Genomic DNA, 25,810 nt, shown 5'->3' with positions numbered 1-25,810 from the left:
AAAAGCATAAACTCAACTTCAAATAATTAACCATATAATTATTGAAAAAACTTCATCAATTGTCGGAAAAAAAAAGTCGTAAATTTGAACATTATCTATTTAAATTAACTTACCGTATTAACTAAGATATTTCACGTTTTGTCGTGTCGCAGGCGTGACTTAAAAGTATGCCCACTGCCTCTACTTTTAATTTTGTCAAAATAAATAGGTCATTCTACATCTAATTTCAACGAAGACAATAAGTGAAAAGCAACAACATACCTAAAGGTCATGAATGTTGCCACCATTATAAGGAGGGTGTTATTATTATTTCATCTTCTTCAAGTAAAGATAAGAAATAATTGTCAAGGCATGTAACAAACCGATCAGCGACACTAATTATGGGAAATTAGTCACATTCCCCATAATTGTTGGGATTAATTAATTAGAGTGGGGATCGAGTTGCTAGGTGTCAGGTTTTAATTGGTTTCAATAAATCAAAACAATATAATTATAGATATTACCAGTCTGAATAACATTTTAAAATAGCCGCATTTTTACTTTATTTAGACGATGTCGGCCGAATGAGTTAAGAATATGAAGGCATGAAGCGTGCAGTGCTGAGGTAGTGAGGTGTCAGCGAACTTTTTAATTAATATATTTTAAAAATAAAAAAAAAAAAAAAAAAATACACATACTCCTCCAACTATAGGTAATTTGCAATATTTCACCCAAACTTTCAATTGAAGCAATTAATGTTTTCGCAAACTACCATAAATTGGAATGTACACCCATTTTATCAAAAATGACAAAAATACCCTTGTACAAATTAGAAAACAAAAAAAAAAAAAAAAAAAAAAAAAGAATTATAGATTTCAAACACGATGAAAGATTCTGTGACCGACACTTGTAATCTGTGCCACGTGTTTGAATTCTACTGGGGGCATAAAAAAAAATTGGACGGTTCAGGAATCATGTTAGAGGCGACTGTCAAAATAAAATAAAATACTACTAAATATCCTATAATAAGACTTGGGGAAATATGGCACTGAAATAGGTGTGTCGACGAGTTTTTAGATTTTTTTAAAATAATAGAATTTATATTTATGAGAGGTTGAGAATTTTAATTCTGTTAATTTAAGCTTTAATGTTTTGATGAGTATTTTATAATTCAGAAATTAGAAATTAAAATTCTGTAAAGAATTCCTGAATTAAGGTGTAAATACATTCCTATTACAGGTGATACGCGAAATATTTTTCTTTGGAGTTGCTTTCGCCACCCCTTTTTTGTTCAAAAAATAAAAATATTTGATGTATTTTTTTTTATTAATTTTCTTATCCTACATGGCATTGAAAGCATAAGTGTCATATGTGATACGTGGCCGCGATGCAACCGATACAAGTGTCGGCATTTTAAAGTGGGTGACGGGGAGGTCTGTTAAAAAAGTGGAGAGAGTACTGACAGAAGTTCTAACTGAGAATGTCTATTAAAGACAGACACCACCTGTGACGCTTTTGTAAACCGAGACGGCAATTTCATTTAAGGTCTAACCACATGTACCTCTGAACTATTTAACCCAAAATAAAAAGAGTACTCCATCCATTCAATGATTAAAATAAATAAATTTACAAATGATGCATGTTTTAACAAAATAATCACTTTTCTTCTAATGTTTTTAATTAGATTGGTCAAGAAAAGTAGATTAAAATTTTAAAATTAAAAATGAAGTCATTTTAAAAAAAATTACTGATTCAAAATTATTTGTTGGGGGGGGGTGGGGATGGTTGGTCCTTCTTTTGGGCAATCAGACCTCCTTTGGCCTGAGGGCTAGTAGGCCTTGGTGGGCCCCAATGGACTTGTGGTAGTGTATATCACCAATGTTGAAGCAGATTTTCGCACGGCTAGACCAGGCAACAGATTAACTACAAACACAAAAAGAAAGTCATAAAAAAAAAAAAAGTTGGACTCTTGGGGGAACCGGAGAGCCTCCAATGTTTAAGTCAGTAAATGGCTCTAAGAATAAAACTGAATGGAGAGAGAGAGAGAGAGAGAGAATACCTATTTTCTAGAGATAGTGACATTTTTAATGTGTGACATACTGGAGTTGGTACTTAGTGGAGTGCCTAATTGTATGTCACATGACGGCTTGTTGCTATGCAAGAGTTGCCCGATTATTTTTCATGTAGCGGAATTGTTTGAATGGGGGCCATTGTTATTTATATCCATATCAAAATAGCCCGAGTATAATTTAATAAAAATTACTGTTAAAATATATTGGCTTTTTTTGGTATTCATCAAATTTTCAAATAATTTAATCAATGATTACAATCAAGTGATTTTTTTTTATGTATTAAAATAAATTTTCAAATAATTTAATCAATGATTACAATCAAGTGATTTTTTTTATGTATTAAAATAAATTTTCAAATAATTTAATCAATGATTACAATCAAGTGATTTTTTTATGTATTGAAATAAATTTTATAAAAATAATAATTAAATGATTAAATTTGTGATAGTTTACCAACTTAAACATTCAAGACTAATAGCAATTTATTATCCTATCAGTGTAGGTAGTCCTAACTTCAAACTATAATTTCACCCTACTTGCTATTAAAAATTAAAAGAATTCATCCAATGAATTAAAATTTTAAAACAAGTAATAATTTATTATATTTCAACTTTAGATTTACAGTTTCAAAAAAATACAATTAAAAAATAGTAAATTTGAAAACGCACTTAAACGTCGTAATTTAACTTCTAAAATATTGCATTTTTAAAAGCGCATCATTTCGCATGCGATTTGAAAACATAATATTTTTTATATATTTTTTAACCAAAATCTCAAGTAATACAATTTTTTATAATTTAATTTAAAATAACAATTTTGACCTAAAAATCGCACGCCGCCCCTCTTTGTCCAAGGCTGCCGCCTGCCGCCTGCCGCTTTTATAAATATTAGAAGGTTTAAAAAAAAGTCAAAACATAAAATTAAGCCGCCATGGTCTCAGCCTCTCAGGTCGGCAGTCAGGTTGAATATTCAAAAAAAAAAAGATCAAATTAAGAGAGTCTGATTTATTTATATTACCTTTAATAATCACGTGACAAAATAGAGTAAAGGTCAAGTATGCCCTATTGGACTTTGTATGGATTGATTGCGACTCTTTCGTAAAATGTGAAAGGTGGTAGGGTCACTTCTGGAAATAAGTCTTTATATATCACGTGGGCAAACTAGTTAAAAGGAAAAAATATCTTAAAACACCCTTTTAGTAATGTGTTATTTTAATTTATTTTCTTAATTTTTAAATTTGACTTTCAAACCGTTATTTTAGCTCATTTCGTTCAAAACTGTTTACGTGACATTAATAGTTAGAGTAATGTTTTAATTCATGCAAATATGAAATATCTCACTTTTATTTTATTATTTTGTTGGGTGATCTATGGGGTGAAAATTAGTCAGGTATGAGAGCGTTATCTCTGCACGGCCTGAATAGTTCGATGCTATGGGTTGTCTCTCACGGCCGATTTAAATAATTTTTTTTTAGAATATCTGGCTACCCTTATCTTAGATTTAGTTTGCTTAAAACATATCTACTCTTTAACTATTTTTTACATGGATTAGTGAAAGATGAAAGTCATATATAACACTTTATTGTAAGAATTTTATTTGTATATATGACTTTGTAAACTCATAGTATGTGATTATAATTTTGCAGAACTTTATACTTTATGATGTAAGAATTTTATACTCGTGATCTTTAATTAATGAAATACTCAGATCTTTCGTTAAAAAAAAAAAAACCGATCCATGAGTTACTACGTTAAGCCACGACAGCATAGTCACAAAAAAAAATGAAATATTTGTGTAATATATAATATTTATTTAATGGTAAGGAAAACAATTTTGGATGAAAGGAAGGAAATGAAAAATTCGAAAAATTAAAAAGTAAATTTAAAAAAAAAAATGTAAAATTAGTTTACATGATTTACCTCATTTACATTTAGTTTCACATGTCATCAAAATAAATGCCAAATTTTTTTTGGAAAAACCTAACCCTACCAAAATCTAACTGTAACAAAATCGGTCTTTGTTCTTGGTCTGGTCTGGTGGAAGGAGAAGAATCTTTGGCACTGTTATTTGATTCATATCCATCTCTTTCAAGCTTTTCCAGCTTTCTTGAGCAGAAGCACAAAGCCCACTTTAGATCGATCTGCGTGTCAATTACTTTGATTATTCTTCCAACAGGTTTTGAAATTGAGCCTTCATGTTCATGTCCATGTCCATCTTATGGACAACGAAATACCTTTTAAGTTTTAATGCCCTGCAAGAGCCCAGAAATTTTATAAAAGGAAACAACAAACGAACGCACAAAAGACCATTGATCATTGTCGAATTTGTCTTGTCTTGTGTTGGCACAATCAGACAGTTTCCGACTTTGCGTATCAGATCTGTGCCGGTGCCGGTGCCAAATCGTGGGCATATGATGATGAAGATGGACGGCGGGAGTAAAGAACAAGAACAGTGACCGATTTTGGTAGAGTTAGGTTTCTTCACGGAGACGAAGGAGCTAGCGGCGTGGTTAGGTTTTTCAAAAAATTTACTTGCTGTCTGACGTGGAAAATTCAATGTGTTTTTATAGAAGTTAAAAATTCAACGGACATGTCTCTTAATTTTGTTGGCTTTGACGTGACACACTAATCAAATCTGTTAAGTTAGTTAACGAAATTTGACCATAAAAAGTAATTTTTTATTTTTTATTTTTTTTTCATAGATCAGAAACCTCTAATTTCATTTTATTACTACAATAAGCTAAATTGTAAATCACAATAACAAATTTTTCATTTTTCCCCCCTAAATTTAAAAGTGAAACGGGTAAATTAAAGTCACACAATTAGTTATGGCTAATGCTACATACTAAACAAACATCTTATAAAGCTGACGTGGCAAGGTATAGTAGTCTTTGGACGTTGACCCTTGTTAATGTCTAATTGCTACTAAACATTGAGACACATCAACTTTGTGTAACATTTGTGGAATGTTTGTGCAATGGGGCGGAATTACCAAGGTCCAAAGTTTTCTTAAAAAAAAAAAAAAAAAAAACCCTAAATTTTTTACTCTTTATTTTTTTTTAAAAGTTTTGTCCCATAATTTTTTTAATTTTTAATTTATCTATTTTCAATTTTTAGCTCTACAAATCTCAAATGCCGACTTTACCCTATTGACGTGGTATATAACATTACACGTTAATTAAAGGAGTAACGTTAAAAATCACGTTTTTTATCTCGCGAGTATTACAATGCTAACGTATCAATTCTGAAGACGTATGCATTCAATATTGTAAGATATTTGTAGTTTTTAACGTTTACTATTGTTAAAGAGAAGATATTATGAAATTTTTGTCCTCGAAAATAATAATAATAATAATAATAATAGAAAAAAAAACTCGAAACGCTCAATAAAATATCAAAACTAGAAACGGTGGAGCCCTGCCTACCCACAGAAAGCGACACAACAAAAAAGAGCCTTTTGCAATGCCTATATATATAAGGAGCGGGCATTGTTAGGTGCAAAACGATACGCGGTAACGTAGCCGCTAAAGACTAAAAAAGAGTGAGTGTGTGTGTGTGCGTGCGTCTGAAGGTAGTGCTCTTGGTTGGCTGAAGAACCCCAAGATAAGATCAGTAATGGCATGCTACTCTCTCGTTCGATTGCTATTGCTGTTTTTCACTCTTTCAGGTTTGTTGCTATTTCGTTTTCTTCACTGCTTTGTTGTATCAGACCGTTTGGTTCCTGAGAAAGTTTGGGGAAGAAAGAACGGATAAAAGGACGCAAAGGATAGTTTTATGTTCAAGTCTTGGGTGTTGTTTCTTTGCTAAAGATTATGCCCATCTGGGTGCAATTTTTTTTTTGGTTGAAACACAAACAAGTATAAGCAGAGAGGGTGTTCTGCTTTTCTATCTTTGCCTCTGTTTTTCATTTTAATTAACAACTTTTTTGTTTTACTTGAAAGGGAGTTTATAGTTTATATAATTGGTTTTACGTTTGTTTATTTGATAATTTTCTGTTAGTTGGCTTGTGTGCTTGTTATTTCTTTATGCAATACATTCTGAATATTTCGATTTCTGATCTGGTGACGTATTGCTTATTGTCACAGTTTCTTGAGAATTTTTCCTTTTAATGCAACAAAATTTACTCTACTGGAGATTAATGCAGCTCTTTTTGTAAATAGGATGTCATCTTTTCAGTTGTTGATATGAATTGGAGCATTGGAGTTACTTTAACAAATTTTTTTTGTCTTTTTATTTTGTTTTAACAAGTTGTTTTCTTGGAAATTTTGTCATCTTCACTAATTTTAATTTGGGTTTGGACTCGGCAAATAAAATTAGTAGGTGCATCTTGAGATCTGAAATCAAAACTAATGGTCAAAAAGTGTAATATTTGCCTAGATTTTCTTTTGACATCTATCTGTTTTTTGACGCCATTATAACTCTGTTTCTTGCTCTGTTTCAGATTCACTTGTCCAAATTTGCAGCGTTGGAGTTGGAATTAACTATGGACAGATCGCCGACAATCTCCCTACTCCCTCACGTGTTGCAGTCCTCCTTGAATCGATCAACGTTACTAGAGTTAAACTCTATGATGCCGATCCAAATGTTCTGCTCGCCTTCGCCAACTCAAACGTTGATTTCATTGTTGGCCTAGGAAACGGGGATCTTCAAGCCATGGCCGACCCCCTTAAGGCTCAAAATTGGATTAAACAGAATGTTTCACCCTACCTTCCTCGAATCAACTGCATCCTTGTGGGTAATGAGGTGTTCGTTAGCACTGACTCTCAGCTGAAGGCTAGTCTCCTACCGGCAATGCAAGCAGTATATCGTGCTCTTGCTAATCTTGGACTGGATAAACAAGTTACTGTCACAACTGCGCATTCTCTTAACATTTTAAGCACCTCCTATCCTCCATCAGCTGGGGCTTTTAAGCCAGATCTTGCTCAATATATCCAACCCCTTGTAAATTTTCATGCCCAGATCAAATCGCCCTTCTTGATAAACGCATATCCATTTTTTGCATACAAGGATAGCACAGGTGACGTGTCACTAGAGTATGTGCTGTTTCAGCCAAACCAAGGGACAACTGACCCAAGTACGAATTTGAAGTATGATAACATGTTATATGCTCAGATTGATGCTGTATATGCTGCAATTAAAGCAATGGGGCATACTGATATCGAGGTTCAAGTTTCGGAGACGGGTTGGCCGTCGAAGGGGGATGCTGATGAGATAGGTGCTTCACCAGAGAATGCAGGAATATATAACGGTAATTTGTTGAAAAGAATAGCTGAGAAGCAAGGCACTCCAGCAAAACCGTCAACTCCAATTGACATACATGTGTTTGCACTTTTTAATGAGAATTTAAAGCCTGGTCCGGCATCAGAGAGGAACTATGGCCTGTTTTATCCTGATGGTTCCCCAGTTTACAACATTGGAATTCAAGGTTCTCGCCTGGGAGGGCCAGCGTTGGGTCCGGGGATAGATTCAGGCTATTCGGCATCGAACAAGAATGTAAGTATAGTTTCAGCATCCAACAAGAATGTGAGACTTGCACTCTCCATGATTTGTATCATGTTTACAGTCTCTCATTTCATAGTTAAATATTTTGGTGGAGCTTCATGATTTAGTTTGTAAATTGTAAGCCTTTTTCTGATTTATTGAAGACATTTGCTAACATGAGATTCAATTGGTAAGGTGGTTGACTAAGATGATGCATCTAATGCCAAGTTCTGTACTTTATTTTGCAGGCTTTGTCTGTCTTCAGCTTTCTGGTTTGCCTTATGGCATGCTTAGTCTTTTAAACTTCTAAGAATTAGTTAAAAGGGCGGGGGAGATCAAGGGAAGAAGAGGAATCTCTGGAGCCATTCAATGCCAGAGAAGTTACTATAGGTAAGAAATTCGATTACTTTTAACTCTTAAGAACATAATACTAAATATCCTGACATGTGGTCTACAGCTTTCATGTTTACTTTCATAAAATGCTGCATTCATTGCTTGCCACCCAGTCAGGATAGAAATTGGAGACAGGTCGGTCCAAGAATAAAATTCTCATTTTCCTTCTTTTTATTGTGTATATTGCACTCAGATTCTCTTGGCCGTTCACACAATAGAACCATTTAGAAAAGGAAAAGTTAAATCATATGATGTGAAACTAGGAATTTCTTTTTGTTGAAAAAAAAAAAAACCCACGGAATCTATATAGGGTAGAGCCTGTGTATTGCTGTCCACTTTATCATGCACCAAATAGACCTTTTGACATCGAATATCTATGATCACAGATTTGTGTCAAACTCTCAAATTCATGAATACAATCTCTTTTCTAGCATTGTTTATTGAAGATACGTTAGTGAGGTTCCATCCTCCCCATCTCCCACTTGCACTGATGGGTGTGAATCTTTCTGTGAAGGAAATTCTACTTGTCTTCAGCTATACAAAAGTCCAAATGGGGCCTCACTGTCAGAAAAGAGGCCATTGAAAGTCTCCTTTCGGTAGCCGATTTCTTATTTTTTTCCCAAGTCACCAAAACTGAAACCTCACGGGTTTTGTCTTCGATTGTGAACTCCTACCTCTATTATGGCTGCCTCTTTGTCTATATCCTTCCATATCTAATGCCAAAAAAGAATCCGTGGCGTCAGCCTTAATTGGAGAAACCCCATTTCGATTGAATGTTCACATCTACAGGATACACGTTATTGTATGCGGGTCCTTTCAGTTAACCACAAATAGCAAATGGCCATACTTATCAAATCAGGATCAATCTGCCTTCTAAAAACTTCTTTGAAATATGCAGCTGGAATTCGCTGTTGTCTTTTAGTCCAAAGCCAAACAACTTAAGAGGCAGTTGGCACCAACTTTTATCCTGATTAGCAGCTAACCAGAGAATTCCTGCCTTTTTCTTTCCTGTTGAAAACTATGTTTGAAATTCTATACATATATGTAACATCACATGGAATGCTTCAGCTTCAAGGGAGGCTGGTGGCTCTCAACATCATGGACCATATTTCACAATTGTGATAAGATTCCTTCGTCAGCATGGCCCAGAGAAGATAAGATTGGCAGATAAACTGTTCCACTTGGGAATTCAATGGCTGGCTAGCTACCACCTGACCTTAGTAGTTTATGATTCACTAATCCACCAACCTAGTCTTTCTTTGCTTCCATTGCCATGGTTTCTGCTCTAGTTGATACTCTGGTGTGGGAGAAATAACATAAAACCTTATAATAGTTGGTCTAATGGCTCCTAGCTAAGGAAAATGCTTGGGGTGTTAAAAGCTTTTACTAAACCTCGATACGAACTCGTGTGTTATAGTTTTTGTTATAATTGTCGTGTAAACTGTCATGTCAATTTGTAAATGTAGTAAGCGTTATTTAGATTGACACGTTAGTTTATAAGAAACTTATAACGAAGACTATAATATTCTTCGCAGCCGTCGTCAACCAAATGACAAATCAGGTTAGACTGACACGTCAATTTATAAAAAGCTTATAACAAAAGCTATAGTATTCCTAGCTGTACTCGTTAGCTAAATCGCGAAAAATGAATGAATAGTTTGAAAAAACAAAATTGTCTTCCCACACCCCCCCTTGAATGTTGAACCAGCTAATATTTATTATATGCAGGCTGGTAGGCCATCACTTGATAAGGGCTCAAACATTTTTGCATCTTGAAAGTTGAACACTTGGCCAACAGCATTTAATTATTCAATTGTTCAAAGTAGGGTAGCTCATAGCTGTCTATGGTTGATATCTGTTCATGTGATTTGAGATATTGTTGCCTCTGTGCAGGGAGAAAGCATCAACGTAGCATTTATTTCTACATTGAAGACTTGAAGTTATTACAGCAGCGATGGATTGAAGCTTTTGTTTTTTTAGAACACTAAACTTCTAAACTAGTCACTCATACATAATTAGGAATAAGCCCTATATCGACTAGGCAATTTATTCATCTAGAAAAATAACAATAAACTGGAAGCGAATTCTTTCAGGAAAAAAAATTATATTAATCAGTAAGCTAGGGAGATTTTTGTGCATATTTCATAGGGCAGTTTATACTTCATAGATTTCTAGTAGTCTGTGTTTTGTTGTATGTGGAGGGTATAATCTTAGCAGTATTCTACCTCTCTCTCTCTCTCTACATGTATTTTTATTCTATTTTATGATTTGGATTGTTCTTAGTGGATCTTCTTAATGCATGTGTCTATTCTTGATTTCTTGTATTCTTCTCCCATTTAAACAAATGCGTACACGAGAAGGTGCTTCTTTTTCCAACAATAATAGAAAGATTGATTGAAAAGTCTTAGTGAGAGAGATACTCACTCAAGGATGGCAAAGGCAAAATTATATTACGGAAAGAGTAACGTTACTTAGCAGACTGCTATACGAATACTATATGATTGAGACGATGTAACAATGAAAATCAGTCTTTGATTCAAGAGTCGATTTCTATTGTCACATTATCAAGTTATATGGCTATCGTTTAACTGTCTATTAAATAGCATTAAAATAATTGATTACATGTGTAAGCAAATTTGTCATTGGCAACATGTGTAACCAATGGGGTTGTATCATGGATTGAGACTTCAAATATTTATCCTTTGTCCTGACTTCCATTTATCGACCATCTTTACCTCAATCAAACCTAAAACAAAAAATATATATAATAATAACAATAATAATAATAATTGAAACCGAATCCCTTTCTGCTACGATCGTCCTAATTCTTTAATCAACAAATCTCACAACATCAAACAAGAGAAGCTTTTTCACCTTTTTTTATCCTGCCGTCCATTCTCCGCCTAGCCCTATGTTGAAGTTGTTGCTTAGTAGGTTTGTTTGCTGTTATTTTCTTTTCGTAGTGATTTGCAACTATCTTTGTTATTTGTCGTTGTTGTGTTGGGGTTAGTGTCTCCCAGCTATTCAGTGGTTTGATCTTCCTGTGGAGACTTTTGTTACCAAATCTGTGTTGGTGCATCTCTCTTCTATAGTCCTTGCATCAAACTTTGATAGTGCTTTTATCGCTTCAGCCTCCTTCCAGCAGTAGTTGTTTTCAAGTAGGAATTCAAATAAGTTTATCTTAATTTATGCCTCTTTTACTTTTGTTACCGCTTTATGCTGTCATATTGAGAGGATCGAAACACTTGTTTGTTTCATTTCCTACTATTTGATTATATTTCTGCACTGTTGTGTTCAGTTTGAGTCTATTGTTAGGATCCCACCCCTTTTTCTAATTTTTTTTTTTTATTTTTTTTTAAGATCTTCCATTCTCTTTTCCGTTCAGATCAAGAAAGAAAAATATCATCCCTTATAAATAACCATTTTCCAAAAAAAAAAAAAAAAAACTCAACTACTTCAATAGTCGCAGTCTAACCCCACTACCGAAATCCATTCCCCCATAAATCATCCAAATCTCTCTCGCCAAATCCACTAATTGAACATACATGCAAACCACCACATGTTCGATCACTACACAGAAGTGCAAGAGGCCCACCCGGCCAGCTCAACAACTCACCAACCAATAAACCTAACAATTCAACCGACAGAGCCACTAAACTTCCCCTCCCGTCACGCACTGTCCATCACAACACGTACAGTACATTATTATACAATTTATCAAATGTTTTAGAATTTAAAATAAGGACATTGGGGTGCCACGAAACCCTCGACTTGTAGAGCCTAACCGGCTTGCGGGTTTCGAGGAGCCATTTCCCGCATCTGCACGTGTCTGTACAATGCCCACTCGGCCGCCACAGATGGCCCGCGCCTAGCACCTCCATAGCTAGCAGCCTAGTAATCGTTGTGAGGTGGCCGACCACAACCATCGCTTTCAGGATGTCGAGAGTCGTCCATGGACAATTGCCGACCAATACGGGGTGGCGGTGGCAGCACATCGCCCCCCTTTTTCCTCCTTACCTCTCCCATTTTCCTCCATCTCCCTCATGGCCACTCCCACTGAACGACGGCCACAAACGACCACCATGGACAGCTGGCGGCCACCAACAGTGCCAACTGCCAAGCAGCCCCCAACCTCCCCCATTTTTCCTCTTTTCCCAATCTGCCCCCCTCTCTATCTTCCCTTTTCCCTGTTTCTCTCTCCACTGTTTCTCCTAGCTTTAGAAACGTACACGTGGGCGAATATTAACCATTTACATCTATTATCTTTATATGCCGACGTAGATGTGGTCAGCAAAATCATTACCTTGGATGTGATTATTAATTGTATATGCATATTCTTTTTATATATATAATAAATTTACCAAAATAAATTTATTTTTGTATTTAATACCAAAATGGCGTTATTTTGGATTAAATATAAATTATGTTTACATTTATTTGGTTGGTTGTGTTGCTTTCTCGTATAATACTTGGGCAAAAATGCAAAAGGAATGTGAACTTTAATATATTTTCAAATTATTATGGCTTAAAATAAATTAAAACAAGCTTAAAACACTAAAAATCGGCTTAAAATATATCATAATAAAGACCCAACAAACTAAAATAGATTCAATATCTAATATATGGATAGCGAATAATAACCGCATCTAATAGGGCCGGTGGAACAGTTGTTTCTCACTAGCTAGTATATTTGCATGTATAGTATGGGGAGAATCCTTCTAGCTCTAGCTATGGCTTAATCGCAACAAAGCCCACCATAAAGGTATCTCCCTAGCCAGAACGTTAAAGAAGATCTCCTTGGAACACCATGCAACTTGAAAGTCTAAGACCTCTTCTCACAATGCTGACAAATGGATCCCCTTCCTTCAAACGCCTTCAAAATCAATTTGATATTGACATGTGTATAGTTGTGCCTAAAACTATACAAATGGAGAGATTATAATTGTTCTATATCTGCTGACCGTCTAAAGTGGTACAGTTAACAATGTTAAGGGTAGGAGTGAGTGGTTAATAACATAACATAAAAATGCCTTCAATTTTTGTATGCCTTTTTTCTTTTTCTTTTTTTCTTCTTTTTTCTTTTTCTTTTTCTTTTTTGTATATATAATGCAGACATGCAGTAATGCACAACGTTATTATTAATATTTTCTTTAAAAAAAAAAATTAAAATTATTTACAATTAGTTCAAAAGAGAGGCCCAATAAAGCCTCAAAAGACCATCAATAAGCCCAATATCAAAAGCGGTTATCAACAGCCAGTTATATGTTTTAATAACTGCTAATCGCCTAAGCGAAGTTGTTGCGGTTATTAAAATTTAATAACAGCCTTAAGCGATTGCAGTTAGCAGTTAGAGTCAATAATCGTTAACCGTAACAGGTTGTACAAGCTTAATTTGTGGTTCCTTCTCAGTATAGTCTCCAGTGACCCCAACACTGGTGCAGCTTTAACAACGCTTTTAGTAGCCATTCTGGCATTTTCTCTTCATTTGCATAAGTTTAGAGCATTTTTAGTAGCCTCATCAAATTTTACTAGCTAAAATAGCCAAAAATTGTTTTTCTCTATTCTAGCTATCCACTTTTTTAAAACACCCTAAGTAGCTTCACCATTTTAGCTATCAGCTATTATCACTATTTCATTTAAATAATCTTTTTAATAATAATGTGTGTGATGCATGAGATAAATAAAATAAAATAAAAAATAGAGAAAATTTTAATAATATTTTATTGATCTGGTGAATGATCAATGTTCACTATTGTTTTTTTTTTTTTTTTTAAAGGAATGCTCACTATTGTTGGTGAGTACTAATCACTCACCAAAACTTTTTTGTTATAGTAGTAAGGCTCCTATGGTGTATTTTTTAGCTATTTTAGTGAGATTGCTAAGAATGCTAATTTGGACGAGATTCACAAGTTGTCATCCTAGCATCATTGACACTATTACTACTATTTCTGCTTTCTTCTTTTGGAAAGTCAACTGAAGTGCAAACTTTTATGCTCACCATTCTTCGAAATAGGCCGCTTCCAAACTTTCTTTGGATGCATTCTTATCTCCCCCAATGTCGCACGTCCGTCATGGTTATGTTTTTTTTTTCCGTTGTTTGGCTTTTGGCTTTCTTTAAATTGGCTTCTTAAAAATAAAAAAAAATAATTAAAAAGAGATCAATGTACATAGAAACGCTCATCAAAACTCATTTTTAATTTATAAGTTCTCACCTAAATCAAATAATAATTCCACATCAAATCAATCATATATATTTATATCTACGTATTTGTATAAGCACAAATCAATCATAAGTTACAAGAAAAGGAATGACCATAGTCATGAATGTGTCATAAGAAAGCGTTGCTGAACCAGTAAACTTTGTATCCTTCTCTTTAAATTTTTCCGTCAAGCCCTGAAATCACGGGGACATAAGCACACATAAGATGGATTAACATGAAATATTGAGGAAGAAGCATGTATGTGATGTTGCAGACTGACTGATTGGTACAAGATTGATATATAAAGACAGAAAGAAAATTACTTTTTTGGTGATCGAGTTCAGAATATATTGAGAAGAGTAATACTAGATGGTATATTTTAATCCTATAATCATCCAACAATGTTGAGCACTTTTAGTTTAGATTGTATTTCTTCCAATAAATTCAATTTGAAAGGAAAAGTAACATGAGGAAGTGAAGAGATAAAGAGTAGCAAAAGAGTTTAGGCCTCAAAAGGAGTTTACACTCTCACCTTCACAATCATCCCACATCTGCATATCCAACAAACATATCATCAGAAATACAAGCAAATAGCAAATTCAACACAAAATAATCACAAAAATGATAATAATGCATGAGATACAGCATCCTAGTTAGAAGCCTTACTCAACAAAGCAGTCAAAATTAAGTTCCACCTTCCCTCCACTTCCATTGTCATACTTGGAAATCAGAATTTGGAGAACAGAAGCCGGGACAGCGAAGCCAATACCATAGAGAGCATCCCTCAGCTCAAACAAGTCAATTTTGCCACTCCTATCTTTATCATATCTCTCAAATATGGCCTGCCACAGCGAGTACATCAATTCAATTCAACAAGCACCGAGTAACGATAGACGTGTTGAATTTCATAAGATCAGAAACACTTGAAGTAAACAGTCAAAAGCAATTGGTTTGACAATGCATTCTGGCTACTTAATCGGCAGCGCCGTACTCAATTTCTCATCAGGGTGTTTCTTAATTCTTACAACAATGTAGTGCTATCAAGCCAAGATAACTACTGTTCTGTTGATTCACTATATAGCAAGAAAAATTCATCACTACACATTCTTGAAATTTTCTTTGCATTGAGCATCTAATTGGCTTGTTCCAGGGGGATTATTATCATGAGCTTATGCTATATTACTGTAGTAATGCATCACATTAGCTGGATGGTGAATCTAGCCAATTGGATTCTCCATGTCACATTAGCTGGATGGTGAATCTAGTAATGTGATGCATTACCACAGTAATATAGCATAAGCTCATGATAATAATCCCCCTGGAACAAGCCAATTAGATGGTCAATGCAAAGAAAATTTCAAGAATGTGTAGTGGTCATCTATAAGATGTGGACAGTCAAGCAAATCAATTTCGTTACTTTTATGGATTCTCCATATCACATTACGAAATTGATTTGCTTGACTGTCCACATCTTATAGATGACCAACTTTTATTATTTTATAGGTGAATTATTATCATCTAGTACCAATTGTTTATGCTATATTACTGTAGTAATCCATTACATGAGCTGGAAGAATCAATTCCCAACACATTAATTGTAAAGAAATTGATTTGCTTTCCACATCTTTTAGCATTGTCAAAAAGCAAGCAGGAAAAGAGAGAAATGGCTAAAAGTGCAATATAAATTTGTCTGAAACTGCTATATAAATAAGATGTTAAGAATACTCACCCGCCATTGACCAAGACAACTCCATAATGCAGCAAATTCTTTGGGCCCTGTAACAGCATATGTGCCCCCACATCACAAAATTGCAACGGTTCCAACAAATTGAAGGTAATTTAAAAGCGAAAAGAATGGAAAAGCAGACAGCCACTTTTAGCTGGTCAAAGAAAACCAAAGGGAAATCCAATTTGATAAAGCCAAGCAAGTACAAGACAAAAACACTTTTACACGTGCGAAAAATGTAGAGTTAGATTTATATTTAGTTCATACGAACTTCACCTTAGTTTTTCAATTGCCATATAATTCAAAAAGAAATCAAATAAACATGATTAATTTATGCTCATACCAAGATCAGTGTTGAAAACAAAACCCAGCAAAAGAAATGGAGGTAATCATCAAAAGCTGCAAAAAATTAGTACTTTCATTCTCTATAATTTCTAATGTTGTCCAAGACAATTGAAACAACAACGAAAGTGAAGAAAAACCCACCAATTCTTAGTGGGTCACGGGGATTCTTGAAGAGAAACATGAGGAGGCGGATAGTCCTGAGACAAAACCTCTGGTAAGTGGAAGACAGAGCTTGCTGCAACTCATTCTCGTCAATAAAACCGCTCCTATCCCTATCCACCATCTGAAAGCTCCGTATCACATCCGGGTGCGTCCCCGGTGGAAACTCGGACTGCCCATATGACCCGACTTGCCCGTAAGGAGCATGCGACTGAGTTTTGAACCTGTTGAAGAACGACATTGATGCGAAGTAAACTTTGAAGGGACAAAGAAATGGTTATTTAATGGGTGTCTTTACTTTGTCGGTTTCTGACATTCAGGTTTGCTGGTTCGGTAATCGGGATTTTAGCAGTGGCGGCCAAGTGGTGACGTATAGCACCGTTCAATCGTGTTAGAATTGAATTCTCGAATACTCTAGCTCGAGTTCGTCTATCCGGCTCACTCTCATCCCATTACCTTCCGACTTTCTTACCCACGTGGCACTTCCTTGGAAAAAAAAAAAATCAGTTCAGCTTCTAAAACACACTGTCCGAACTTCCCTCCACTTTTTCCACTTTTTTTCTCCAAAATTTTCAAAATCTCTCTCTGCTAAAATCCTCCGCCCACCCCCTCCCGCCAAAGCCGCCCATCGCCAACCAAGAAACCTTTCTCTCTCTCAATGGCCGGGTCTTTCTCTCCTGTTGGAGAAATAATTAACACCAAAGGCATGTGGGCCTAAGGTAGTATCGGGGGCCAAGCCCATCGGGTTGGCCCGGCCAGATCAGACCCAAGTATAAGACCATTCGTTATCTCCAAAAAGATAGATATTCGGAATATATCAAAATAGGCTTCTATCCCATCAAATATGGGATAAGGTACCTAATAGAATGACATTAGCTAAAGGGGTAGTGTCCTATCCAGTTTGGACTCTACTACCCAATTTGAATTCTATGAAGATAAGACTCAAGACTATGTGATCTAGGACTCAGACTCCTAATCAGAAAGATAAGATTCAAGACTATGTGATCTAGGACTCAGACTCCTAATTAGATTATGCTCCAAGCACTCTAGCGGTTTTATAACTGTGAACTGTGAGTCTATAAATACGACTACGGCGTCAGGTATATAAAAAAAAAAAAAAGCAGATTTTCTGAGCTTTTGAGATTACAGATATTTTCCAGAAAATTAGTTTGAACTGACTTAGGCATTGGAGTGGGGGTCCGGTCGGCACCCCCATAGTCCGACGAGCCGTTTATTATTTTGCAGATTACGAGGAGAGCGAAGATTAGGGAAGGCAACGAATCACAAGGTAACACGTCACCGTACCGGAAACCGTACCAACAGTTTGGCGCCGTCTGTGGGAACGACAAGTTGTTCTTACGAAAAAAAAAAATCCGCAACGGTGACTACGCGATCAAATCACGAGGATTGAAGATTTTTGTCTTTAAAAATCACGGCTCAAATTGACCGGATTTTTCTTTCTTGAAGATCCTCAATCTGTGTCCACCGACACAAAGTCAAAATTCTTCCCTGTGGATGCACAAGATAAGTCCATACCTTTCTTTTTATTCCGATTTGTTAAATTGTGGAAAGAAATTCATGGTGTGAATAACTATTTGTGTTATGATGAAATCCAATAATGAGAAATTTTGGAGTGTCAGATCTGAAACTCTATTTAGCAGGAAACAAAGATCAAATAATTATTGTGCCCTTGTGAGTTTACAAGCGCTTCGTTAAAAAACATGAAGCCTTTCAACTATACTATGAGTTTTGGTTGGAATGATGCTTCTCTTCTAATGCTTGCTGATTTTTTATATTTTTTATTGTCACTACAAGACAAATAATTGGGTTTATAAGAGAAGAGTGATGGTTTGAACTTTTCAAGCCTTGATTTCACGTAAAACTTTAAAAGTTCTTAGCCCATGCCTTTCCTCTTATTAGAAAGAGATTTCTGAATCAATAAAAGTATATCTCTAGATCTGGTTTTTTAGCATCAAAATTAATTGCTGACAACAAGGCATGTTGCTTGTCTATAGTATCGGCAATGTGTTTGTTAACCTTCTCTGCAGAGATGACAAGAAAAGACTAAGAGATGAAAGCAGATATTTCCTCCAAGTCAGATCTCCCACTTCGGGAAAATCCAAACAAGACAAAGGAAAAGATGGGTCAAAAAGAAAGGGGATTTTGGGATCTAGCAGGCCTGGTTCAGAAGGCCCAAACGGGTCAATCCAAAAAGAAAAAAAAAATATGGAATAGAAGTGGGGCCCAACCGATCCGGATCCTCCCCTCCGAACCTGAGAGCACCTTCGTGAACCTCCGAGGCAGCAGTGAAGGAGAGACTCCACCTTTGAACCTCCGAGGCAGCGGCGACAGGAAGATCCAAACCAGATTCGGTTGTTCCAACAGATTTCAAGTCTGTCTCCTTAACCACCGAGTTCAAAGGGGCCAGTCCATCGCCAAAATTTCGTCTCGGCAGTTCGGCCAACGCCCAGAACAAAGAGAAAGATGCAGTCAGGACCCCCAGGCTCTAGTTTTCGCGGCTCAGAAACCATGAACCTCTGAGACTCACCTCGGTTCAAGATAAGATCCACACCTGAGTCAGGTGGCTGAGGATCCACCACCACGAAGTACTAGCTTTGGATCCTCCCCTCTGACTCCGAGACCATCGACCAGCGCCGTGACCACCAGATTTGTTGCGGATAGACTGCACATCAGATCTCCCCGAACAGGTGATATCGAGAGCCCCAATGATGCGATCCACAGGACATCAAAACAGAAATCCCGAGGCTCTGTTTTTCGTAGCTTAGATACCGTGAACTTTCGAGGCTCCGAGAGTTCCGAGGCGACGGGGAAGAAGAAATTCGAGCCTCTGTGATGGAGGGCCGTCGTTAGATATGGTTCCCTCTTGCCAGTTTCAGTTTCAATTTCGAAGCTCAGCAGTACAATCATCTACCGTGGCTATTGAGCAAGCACACAGAGAAGAGGACACTTCGAGTTGCCCAGTAAGACGTCGGAGCCCTGAACGGAGGGGCTATCTTCTTCACGGATTTGGACCACCAAGGCGACGGCGAAGCTCCACTCCACTCAGAATCCACCGAGTTCAGAAGGCTCTCAAAACCCTAGCATCGTGCGAGCTCGACTGGCCGACCTGAAGGAAGGTTGGTGTTTACTGGCCACCGACCAAGCGAGTCCCATTTTAGCCTACTGGGTTGGACCGGTCAATCAAGGAAAGGAGATGATTGTCTACTGCGATCAGGAGGAAAGATCGAAAAGAATGGAGGGGAGTTATTATAATGAATAAATTGATGAACTCCGTGGCTAGTTCTACCAAGATTCAGACAGAAACGAGAAACATCTATTTCCACCGAGGCCCAAAACAAGGTCCTCAAAATTTTGGCTTTAAAAAAAAAAAAAAAAAAAAAAAAAAAAAAAAAAAAAGAAGAGAAGAAGAAAGAAAGAAAGAAAGGGTATACTTCAATGGTGTTTTACCGAGGCGAAAAGTTAGATCCGACGCGTTTTACCGAGATGAAAAGTTAGATCCGAGGTAATTTATTGAGGCGAAAAGTTAGATCCGAGGTGATATACCGAGGGGAAAGTTATTTCCGAGGTGTTTTACCGAGGCAAAAAGTTAGATCCGATGTGTTTTACCGAGGTGAAAAGTTAGATCCGAGGTGATTTATTGAGGCGAAAAGTTAGATCCGAGGTGTTTTACCGAGGCGAAAAGTTAGATCCGAGGTGATATACCGAGGGGAAAGTTAGATCCGAGGTGTTTTACCGAGGCGAAAAGTTAGATCCGAGGTGATATACCGAGAAGAAAGAATAATCCGAAAAGTTTGATCCGAGGGTATTCTACCGAGGCGAAAAATAATGTACCGAGATGACACATACCGAGAGTATTATTCCGAGGGTACTATCCCGAGGAGACTATGCCCGAGCTCCTAGTTCCAAATGGCACACTTTGAGGACCCCTCTAGATTTGCCATCCTCCTAAGTGCACAGTCACGTGTCGAGGGACAAATCTAGAGTTGGCAATTCGGGTTTGCGGGTCGGGTTCGTGTCGACCCGACTGACCCGATTGCATATTCGGGTTCAACACGAACCCGACACAATTATTAATCGGGTCAAAACTTGTAACCCGGACACGACCCAATTGTGAGCCGGGTTACACGACACGAACCCGTGAACCCGTGCCCACCCCACAACGGCACAACCCCAGTCCCCAAATCCCAATCCGCACTGCAATCACAGGAGAAAAGAACCAAAGTTACCAAACAACACAATCCGGCCATGGTTTCCACGCCCAGATCGCACGAGAAACCTTGTTCACAGCCAACAAGCGCCAAATCTAGGGATCCCAAGTTTTCCAAACCCAAATCACACGACCAATCGTGTTCACAGCACTGAGCGTTTGAGCCGCTGATTCGTTGAACATCAGACCGAGTCAGACGGCTTGAAGCCGTGAGTGTGAGCAGTGAACCCAGAAGTGAAGGCCGCGTGAAGCTGTGAGTGTGAACCCGTGAGTACGTCCGATCCGAAGGTAAAGCTATGCGGCTATACGGCTGTGTCTGTGAAGAGTCAAGACAGTGAAGTGAAAAGAAAAGTGATGGTGGAAGACTGAAAGGGTGAAACTTGAAAGGAGCCAGGGAGGGGAGCCGTGACCGCGTGAGGCGTGAAGATGGTGAACAGGTGAAGTGAAAAAGTAAAGTGATGTGGGTAAAGACTACCGTAAAGTGATTCGGGTAGGGCTTTTGGCGTTTTGCCTTGGACGGTTGGACCAAAAGTGACATTTGAAAGAAAAAAAAAAAACACATAACAATCGGGTCATAATCGTGTCTGGCGGGTCAACCCGATTATGACCCGAACCCGATTACAGTAAACCCTAACCCTATTTTCTCGTGTCGTGTTCGTGTCGGGTTCGTGGGTCGTGTCAAAAATTGCCAACCCTAGACAAATCCGAGCCGAGGGTCCAGTTTAATGAACTCTCCCAAAGAGCACCATATCGAGTGGCGTGCAGGATAAGGAGCTCCAAGTAAGATGGTCCATCTTCATTGAATTCACCAGATAAGTTCATATTCTTCTTTTACAACTATGATTTATGTTAAAGTAAGGATAAATGTTGGTTTTTATCAACCAGGAAAAAATATTTTTTTTTTTTGATAAAATAGACTCGTGTGTTAAGGCCTCACTCCTACCGTGAGTGAAAGGATCACAAAATCATCCCGACGAATATATAGTGCTACTGTGCATTCTGCTATTTTGTTTTAGTATATGCAGTGCTTTGTTAACCCTTTTCGCAGAAAAGATATGGGGAGACAACCCCTACAACAAATTATACAAGGAAAGTCTCTCGGTCATTCCAACACCGAGAGCCAGGGAGACAACCCTGTAGAGAAAACAAGGAAAGTCTCTCGGTCAGTCCAACACCGAGAGCCAAGGAGACAACCTTGCAGGGTAAACAAGGAAAGTCTCTCGGTCAGTCCAACACCGAAAGCCAAGGAGACAACCTTGCAGAGAAAACAAGGAAAGTCTCTCGGTTAGTCCAACACCGAGAGCCGAGGAGACAACCCTGCAGAAAAAACAAGGAAAGTCTCTCAGTTAGTCCAACACCGAGAGCAAGGAAGAACAGACAGTCCCCAGGTATCGATTGATCTCTGCTAAGAATAAAGCAGCAGTCCGAGACAGAATGGAAGCACTTCTTCATCAAACTTCTCCAAAGATGATCAAGCTACATCAGCGTCCATCTGACTCCCCACCTCGAACGACTCGAAAGAGTTATGGTGGGGATGTTCAGGAAAGAAATCCGCCCGAATCCTTTCCTCGAACAACCCGAAAGGGTCAGGGAAAGGATACAAATGGTTGAAACCTCCCGGTTGGAGATTTCCGAAGGATGAGGACTAGAATCCGCCCGAATCCTTTCCTCGAACAGCCCAAAAGAGCCAGGAAGAGGATACAAAGGTTGAAACCCCTCGGTTGGGGGTTTCCGAAGGATAAGGCTAAGGATATCCAAGGAAGAATCCACCCGAATCCTTTCCTCAAACAGCCCGAAAGGGCCAGGGAAAGGATACAAAGGGTTGAAACCTCCCGGTTGGAGGTTTCCGAAGGATAAGATGATGGATATCCCGATTAGAATCTGCCCGAGTCCTTTCCTCGAACAACTCGAAAGGGTCATGGAAAGGATACAAAGGTTTGAAACCTCCCGGTTGGAGGTTTCCGAAGGATAAGGTTAAAGATATCCCGAATCCTTTTCTCGAACGACCCGAAAGGGTTATGGAAAGGATACGACGGCGGGATTGCAGGTTTTCGGAAGGACAAGAACATCTAAGATAGAATCGGCCCGAGTCCTTTCCTCGGACGACCCGAAATGGTTATGGAAATGACACCAAGACAAGAAAACCTCTCGGTTGGAGGTCTCCAGACGTTAAAAGATTGGAGCATTCAGAGATAAAGAAATTAAAAGGTAAAGATTTCAAGTTATGATTTCATTTCAGTAATATATAAAGTCTTTTACAGGTTACAAAGATTTCAGAAAGGAAGGTAAAGCTCAGCGACCTGACTACCCACCTCAAACGACTTAACCTGCGGTCGCAGACTAAAGTTATGGGGGGTAGCTCATTAAGGTAAACAGGAAGATAAAGCTTCAGAAAGGTAAACAGGATGAAAAAGCTTCAGGATGATAGAACTTCAGGAAAGATTCAGAAAGATAAAGATTCAGAAAGATAAAGCATAAAAAAGATAAGAGTAATGCTACACATCATCCCCTTGTCCTCCTTTTATCACCCCAAAATTGATGTGGCTCTTAAAATCACCATTGGATCAAAATCCAAGAGTGATATATCAAAAATTCAATGGTGATTTTAAGAGCCACATCAATTTTGGGGTGACAAAAGGAGGACAAGGAGATGATGTGTAGCATTACTCAAAAGATAAAGCTTCAGAAAGAGTTTCAGTAAAGATTCAGAAAGATAAAGCTTCAAGGATGACAAAGCTTCAGGATGACAAAGGTTCAGGATGGTAAAGGTCTAAGGAGATAAGGTTTCAGGATGATAAAGCTTCAGGAAAACAAACAGGAAGGTAAAGGTTTAGAAAGACAGATCTTCAGGAAGGAAAAGGTTCAGGGAGATAAAGTTTCAGAACGACAAAGCTTTAGGACGACAAAGCTTTAGGATGACAAAGCTGCAGAATGATAAAGTTTCAGGAAGGAAAAGCTTCAGGAAGGTATGAGGATAAAACCTCTTTAAAAAATCATCAAGTAAAGATGTTCAATTCAGTTTGAAAAATTATGAGGTTCTACGGCTAATAAGATAAGGAAAGTGAAAGTCAAAAAGTTCAAGACTTCCATTCATTAACATCGAAATTTTGTTCATTACAAAAAAATTTTACATGAAAAAGAAAAGATACATTTGAATAGGAAAGTTCAAGTATTTACAGGTTGAAGCCCTGAGACTCACTCCGAACTCCGAGATCTCTTTTACACCATTGTCCAGGATACCAAGAGAACTTGACTATCTGCCTCGAACGACTTAGCCCGCGGTCGCGGACTAAAGCTATGGGGGGTAGCTCAACAAAGTTAAAGCTTCTACAAAGGGAAAATCACCGAAGTTACACCAAACTCCCAAATTAAGATCTCTCAGGAGCAACTCGAACAAAGATACGGGGAGACAACCCCTATAACAAACCATACGAGGATATTACCTCTACAAAAAATAACCAAGTAAGTTCATCGCTTCTAAAAGATTTTTTCATATCCTCCTAGGTCATAACTTACACAAACCGATTGTTTGTTTAAGTTAAGGAGGATAACTCAAAACAAAAGATTTTTCCCTCTTCAGCTCGGAGGTTAAAACAAAAGATTTTTTCTCTCCTAGTCACGGAGTTCAAAACAAAAAGATTTTTGAAACAAAAGATTTTTCTTACCCTCCTCGGAGTTAACTTACGCAAACCGATTGTTTGTTCAAGTTATTAAAGGATAAGTGAGAATTGATTTGTCATGGAAAGTTTTTCCATAACAAAGAATTCAAACATTACAAAGTTCAAAAATAAAGATATTCACAGGTGAGACCAAGCTAGATGGTGTTCAGATTAGAAGATTCGGTACGCCAAACACAAAACCTCGGGCCAGCAGAAGCCCCTAGTCGTTATAAGTCTCGGACAACCAAAGCCTCAGCACTAGTCTGGGCTTCCGAAGCCCCCAATAGAGACTTTTGTGGAAGCGGTCTACGAAGCGCTACCGATGAAGAAGCTTAGGGTATGTTAAGCCTTTTCTTCAACGGTTTACCATTTTTGTCAGACAAAACCTTTATCTCAGGAAAGTCGTACGCAAAGTGTTCTCTCAGAGTGGCATTTCACCACAATCTTGGTGAAATCAACTACATCAGTCCGACCCATCTCCTACCGAGAGTAGAAGATCATCTTCACAACTTTGGCCCGACCGACAATATTATGTAGAGGCATTTATGAAGAAGATATCTATGAGAAGTTGCTATTAGTACTATGACAGATCACAAGTTGGATCCACTCAACCCAATCCAATGAGGAGATAAACATTTACCAACTACTTCAGGGAAATCAGGTATCAGTTATCCCTGGTAGAATTGGGATAGGACTTATGGTCTAATCAGATATGAAGAATGATCAGATCAGAAGTCTAAGAAGATATCATATTAGAAGTCTAATAAAGGATCAGAGTCCAATTAGAACTCTGACAGCAGTTCTAGATCAACAAGGAGCAGGAATTCCAATACTTCCAGAGATTCGAGGCATTATTCTTCATAATTACTTTGAAAGAGGCGGCAATTGTCAGATACAGATTATGGAAGATCCAGATTCAGAAATTGAAGTATTTAATTCTCTTACATTCTAAATTCAAATAAGAGAATTAGGGGGGTAACTGTTGGAGAAATAATTAACACCAAAGACATGTGGGCCTAAGGTAGTATCAGGGGCCGAGCCCATCGGGTTGGCCCGGCCAGATCAGACCCAAGTACAAGACCATTCGTTATCTTCAAAAAGATAGATATTCAGAGTATATCAAAATAGGCTTCTATCCCATCAAATATGGGATAAGGTACCTAATAGAATGACATTAGCTAAAGGGGTAGTGTCCTATCCAGTTTGGACTCTACTACCCAATTTGAATTCTATGAAGATAAGACTCAAGACTATGTGATCTAGGACTCAAACTCCTAATCAGAAAGATAAGATTCAAGACTATGTGATCTAGGACTCAGACTCCTAATTAGATTATGCTCCAAGCACTCTAGCGGTTTTATAACTGTGAACTGTGAGTCTATAAATACGACTACGGCGTCAGGTATAAAAAAAACGCAGATTCTCTGAGCTTTTGAGATTACAGATATTTTTCAGAAAATTAGTTTGAACTGACTTAGGCATCGGAGTGGGGGTCCGGTCGGCACCCCCATAATCCGACGAGCCGTTTATTATTTTGCAGATTACGAGGAGAGCGAAGATTAGGGAAGG

The 25,810-nt window shown here is 37.6% G+C and overlaps 2 protein-coding genes across 2 annotated transcripts; one reads left to right on the top strand and one right to left on the bottom strand.

Annotated features, from left to right (window-relative positions):
* The first annotated feature begins 5,539 nt into the window (after positions 1 to 5,539).
* LOC133877334 (glucan endo-1,3-beta-glucosidase 14) lies at positions 5,540 to 10,206 on the top strand. Its single transcript, XM_062315600.1, has 4 exons — positions 5,540 to 5,717; positions 6,492 to 7,543; positions 7,780 to 7,921; positions 9,818 to 10,206. The coding sequence occupies exons 1-3, from the start codon at positions 5,666 to 5,668 to the stop codon at positions 7,831 to 7,833; spliced, it is 1,158 nt and encodes a 385-aa protein (XP_062171584.1). The 5' UTR covers positions 5,540 to 5,665; the 3' UTR covers positions 7,834 to 7,921; positions 9,818 to 10,206.
* A 3,895-nt stretch (positions 10,207 to 14,101) lies between these two features.
* Positions 14,102 to 16,722, bottom strand: LOC133877949 (probable calcium-binding protein CML48). The gene is made up of 5 exons (XM_062316410.1): positions 16,337 to 16,722; positions 15,854 to 15,900; positions 14,791 to 14,966; positions 14,657 to 14,675; positions 14,102 to 14,318 (listed from the first exon to the last, which is right to left on the bottom strand). The coding sequence occupies exons 1-5, from the start codon at positions 16,593 to 16,595 to the stop codon at positions 14,208 to 14,210; spliced, it is 612 nt and encodes a 203-aa protein (XP_062172394.1). The 5' UTR covers positions 16,596 to 16,722; the 3' UTR covers positions 14,102 to 14,207.
* Positions 16,723 to 25,810: the final 9,088 nt, after the last annotated feature.

Source organism: Alnus glutinosa, chromosome 9, assembly GCF_958979055.1.
Source record: "Alnus glutinosa chromosome 9, dhAlnGlut1.1, whole genome shotgun sequence".
Classification (NCBI taxonomy): Eukaryota; Viridiplantae; Streptophyta; class Magnoliopsida; order Fagales; family Betulaceae; genus Alnus; species Alnus glutinosa.
This window is presented reverse-complemented; position numbering and strand designations above follow the sequence as displayed.

What these genes read in the sequence shown, in the direction of transcription:
- LOC133877334 (XM_062315600.1), top strand. Translation starts at nt 5,666, where the DNA reads ATGGCATGCTACTCTCTCGTTCGATTGCTATTGCTGTTTTTCACTCTT. An exon ending in GCTGTTTTTCACTCTTTCAG is followed by an intron (nt 5,718 to 6,491) that starts GTTTGTTGCTAT and finishes GCTCTGTTTCAG; the next exon opens with ATTCACTTGTCCAAATTTGC. An exon ending in ATTCGGCATCGAACAAGAAT is followed by an intron (nt 7,544 to 7,779) that starts GTAAGTATAGTT and finishes TTTATTTTGCAG; the next exon opens with GCTTTGTCTGTCTTCAGCTT.
- LOC133877949 (XM_062316410.1), bottom strand. Translation starts at nt 16,595, where the DNA reads ATGTCGTTCTTCAACAGGTTCAAAACTCAGTCGCATGCTCCTTACGGG. An exon ending in CCGTGACCCACTAAGAATTG is followed by an intron (nt 15,901 to 16,336) that starts GTGGGTTTTTCT and finishes ATGCTGTTACAG; the next exon opens with GGCCCAAAGAATTTGCTGCA. An exon ending in GTTGTCTTGGTCAATGGCGG is followed by an intron (nt 14,967 to 15,853) that starts GTGAGTATTCTT and finishes TCGCTGTGGCAG; the next exon opens with GCCATATTTGAGAGATATGA.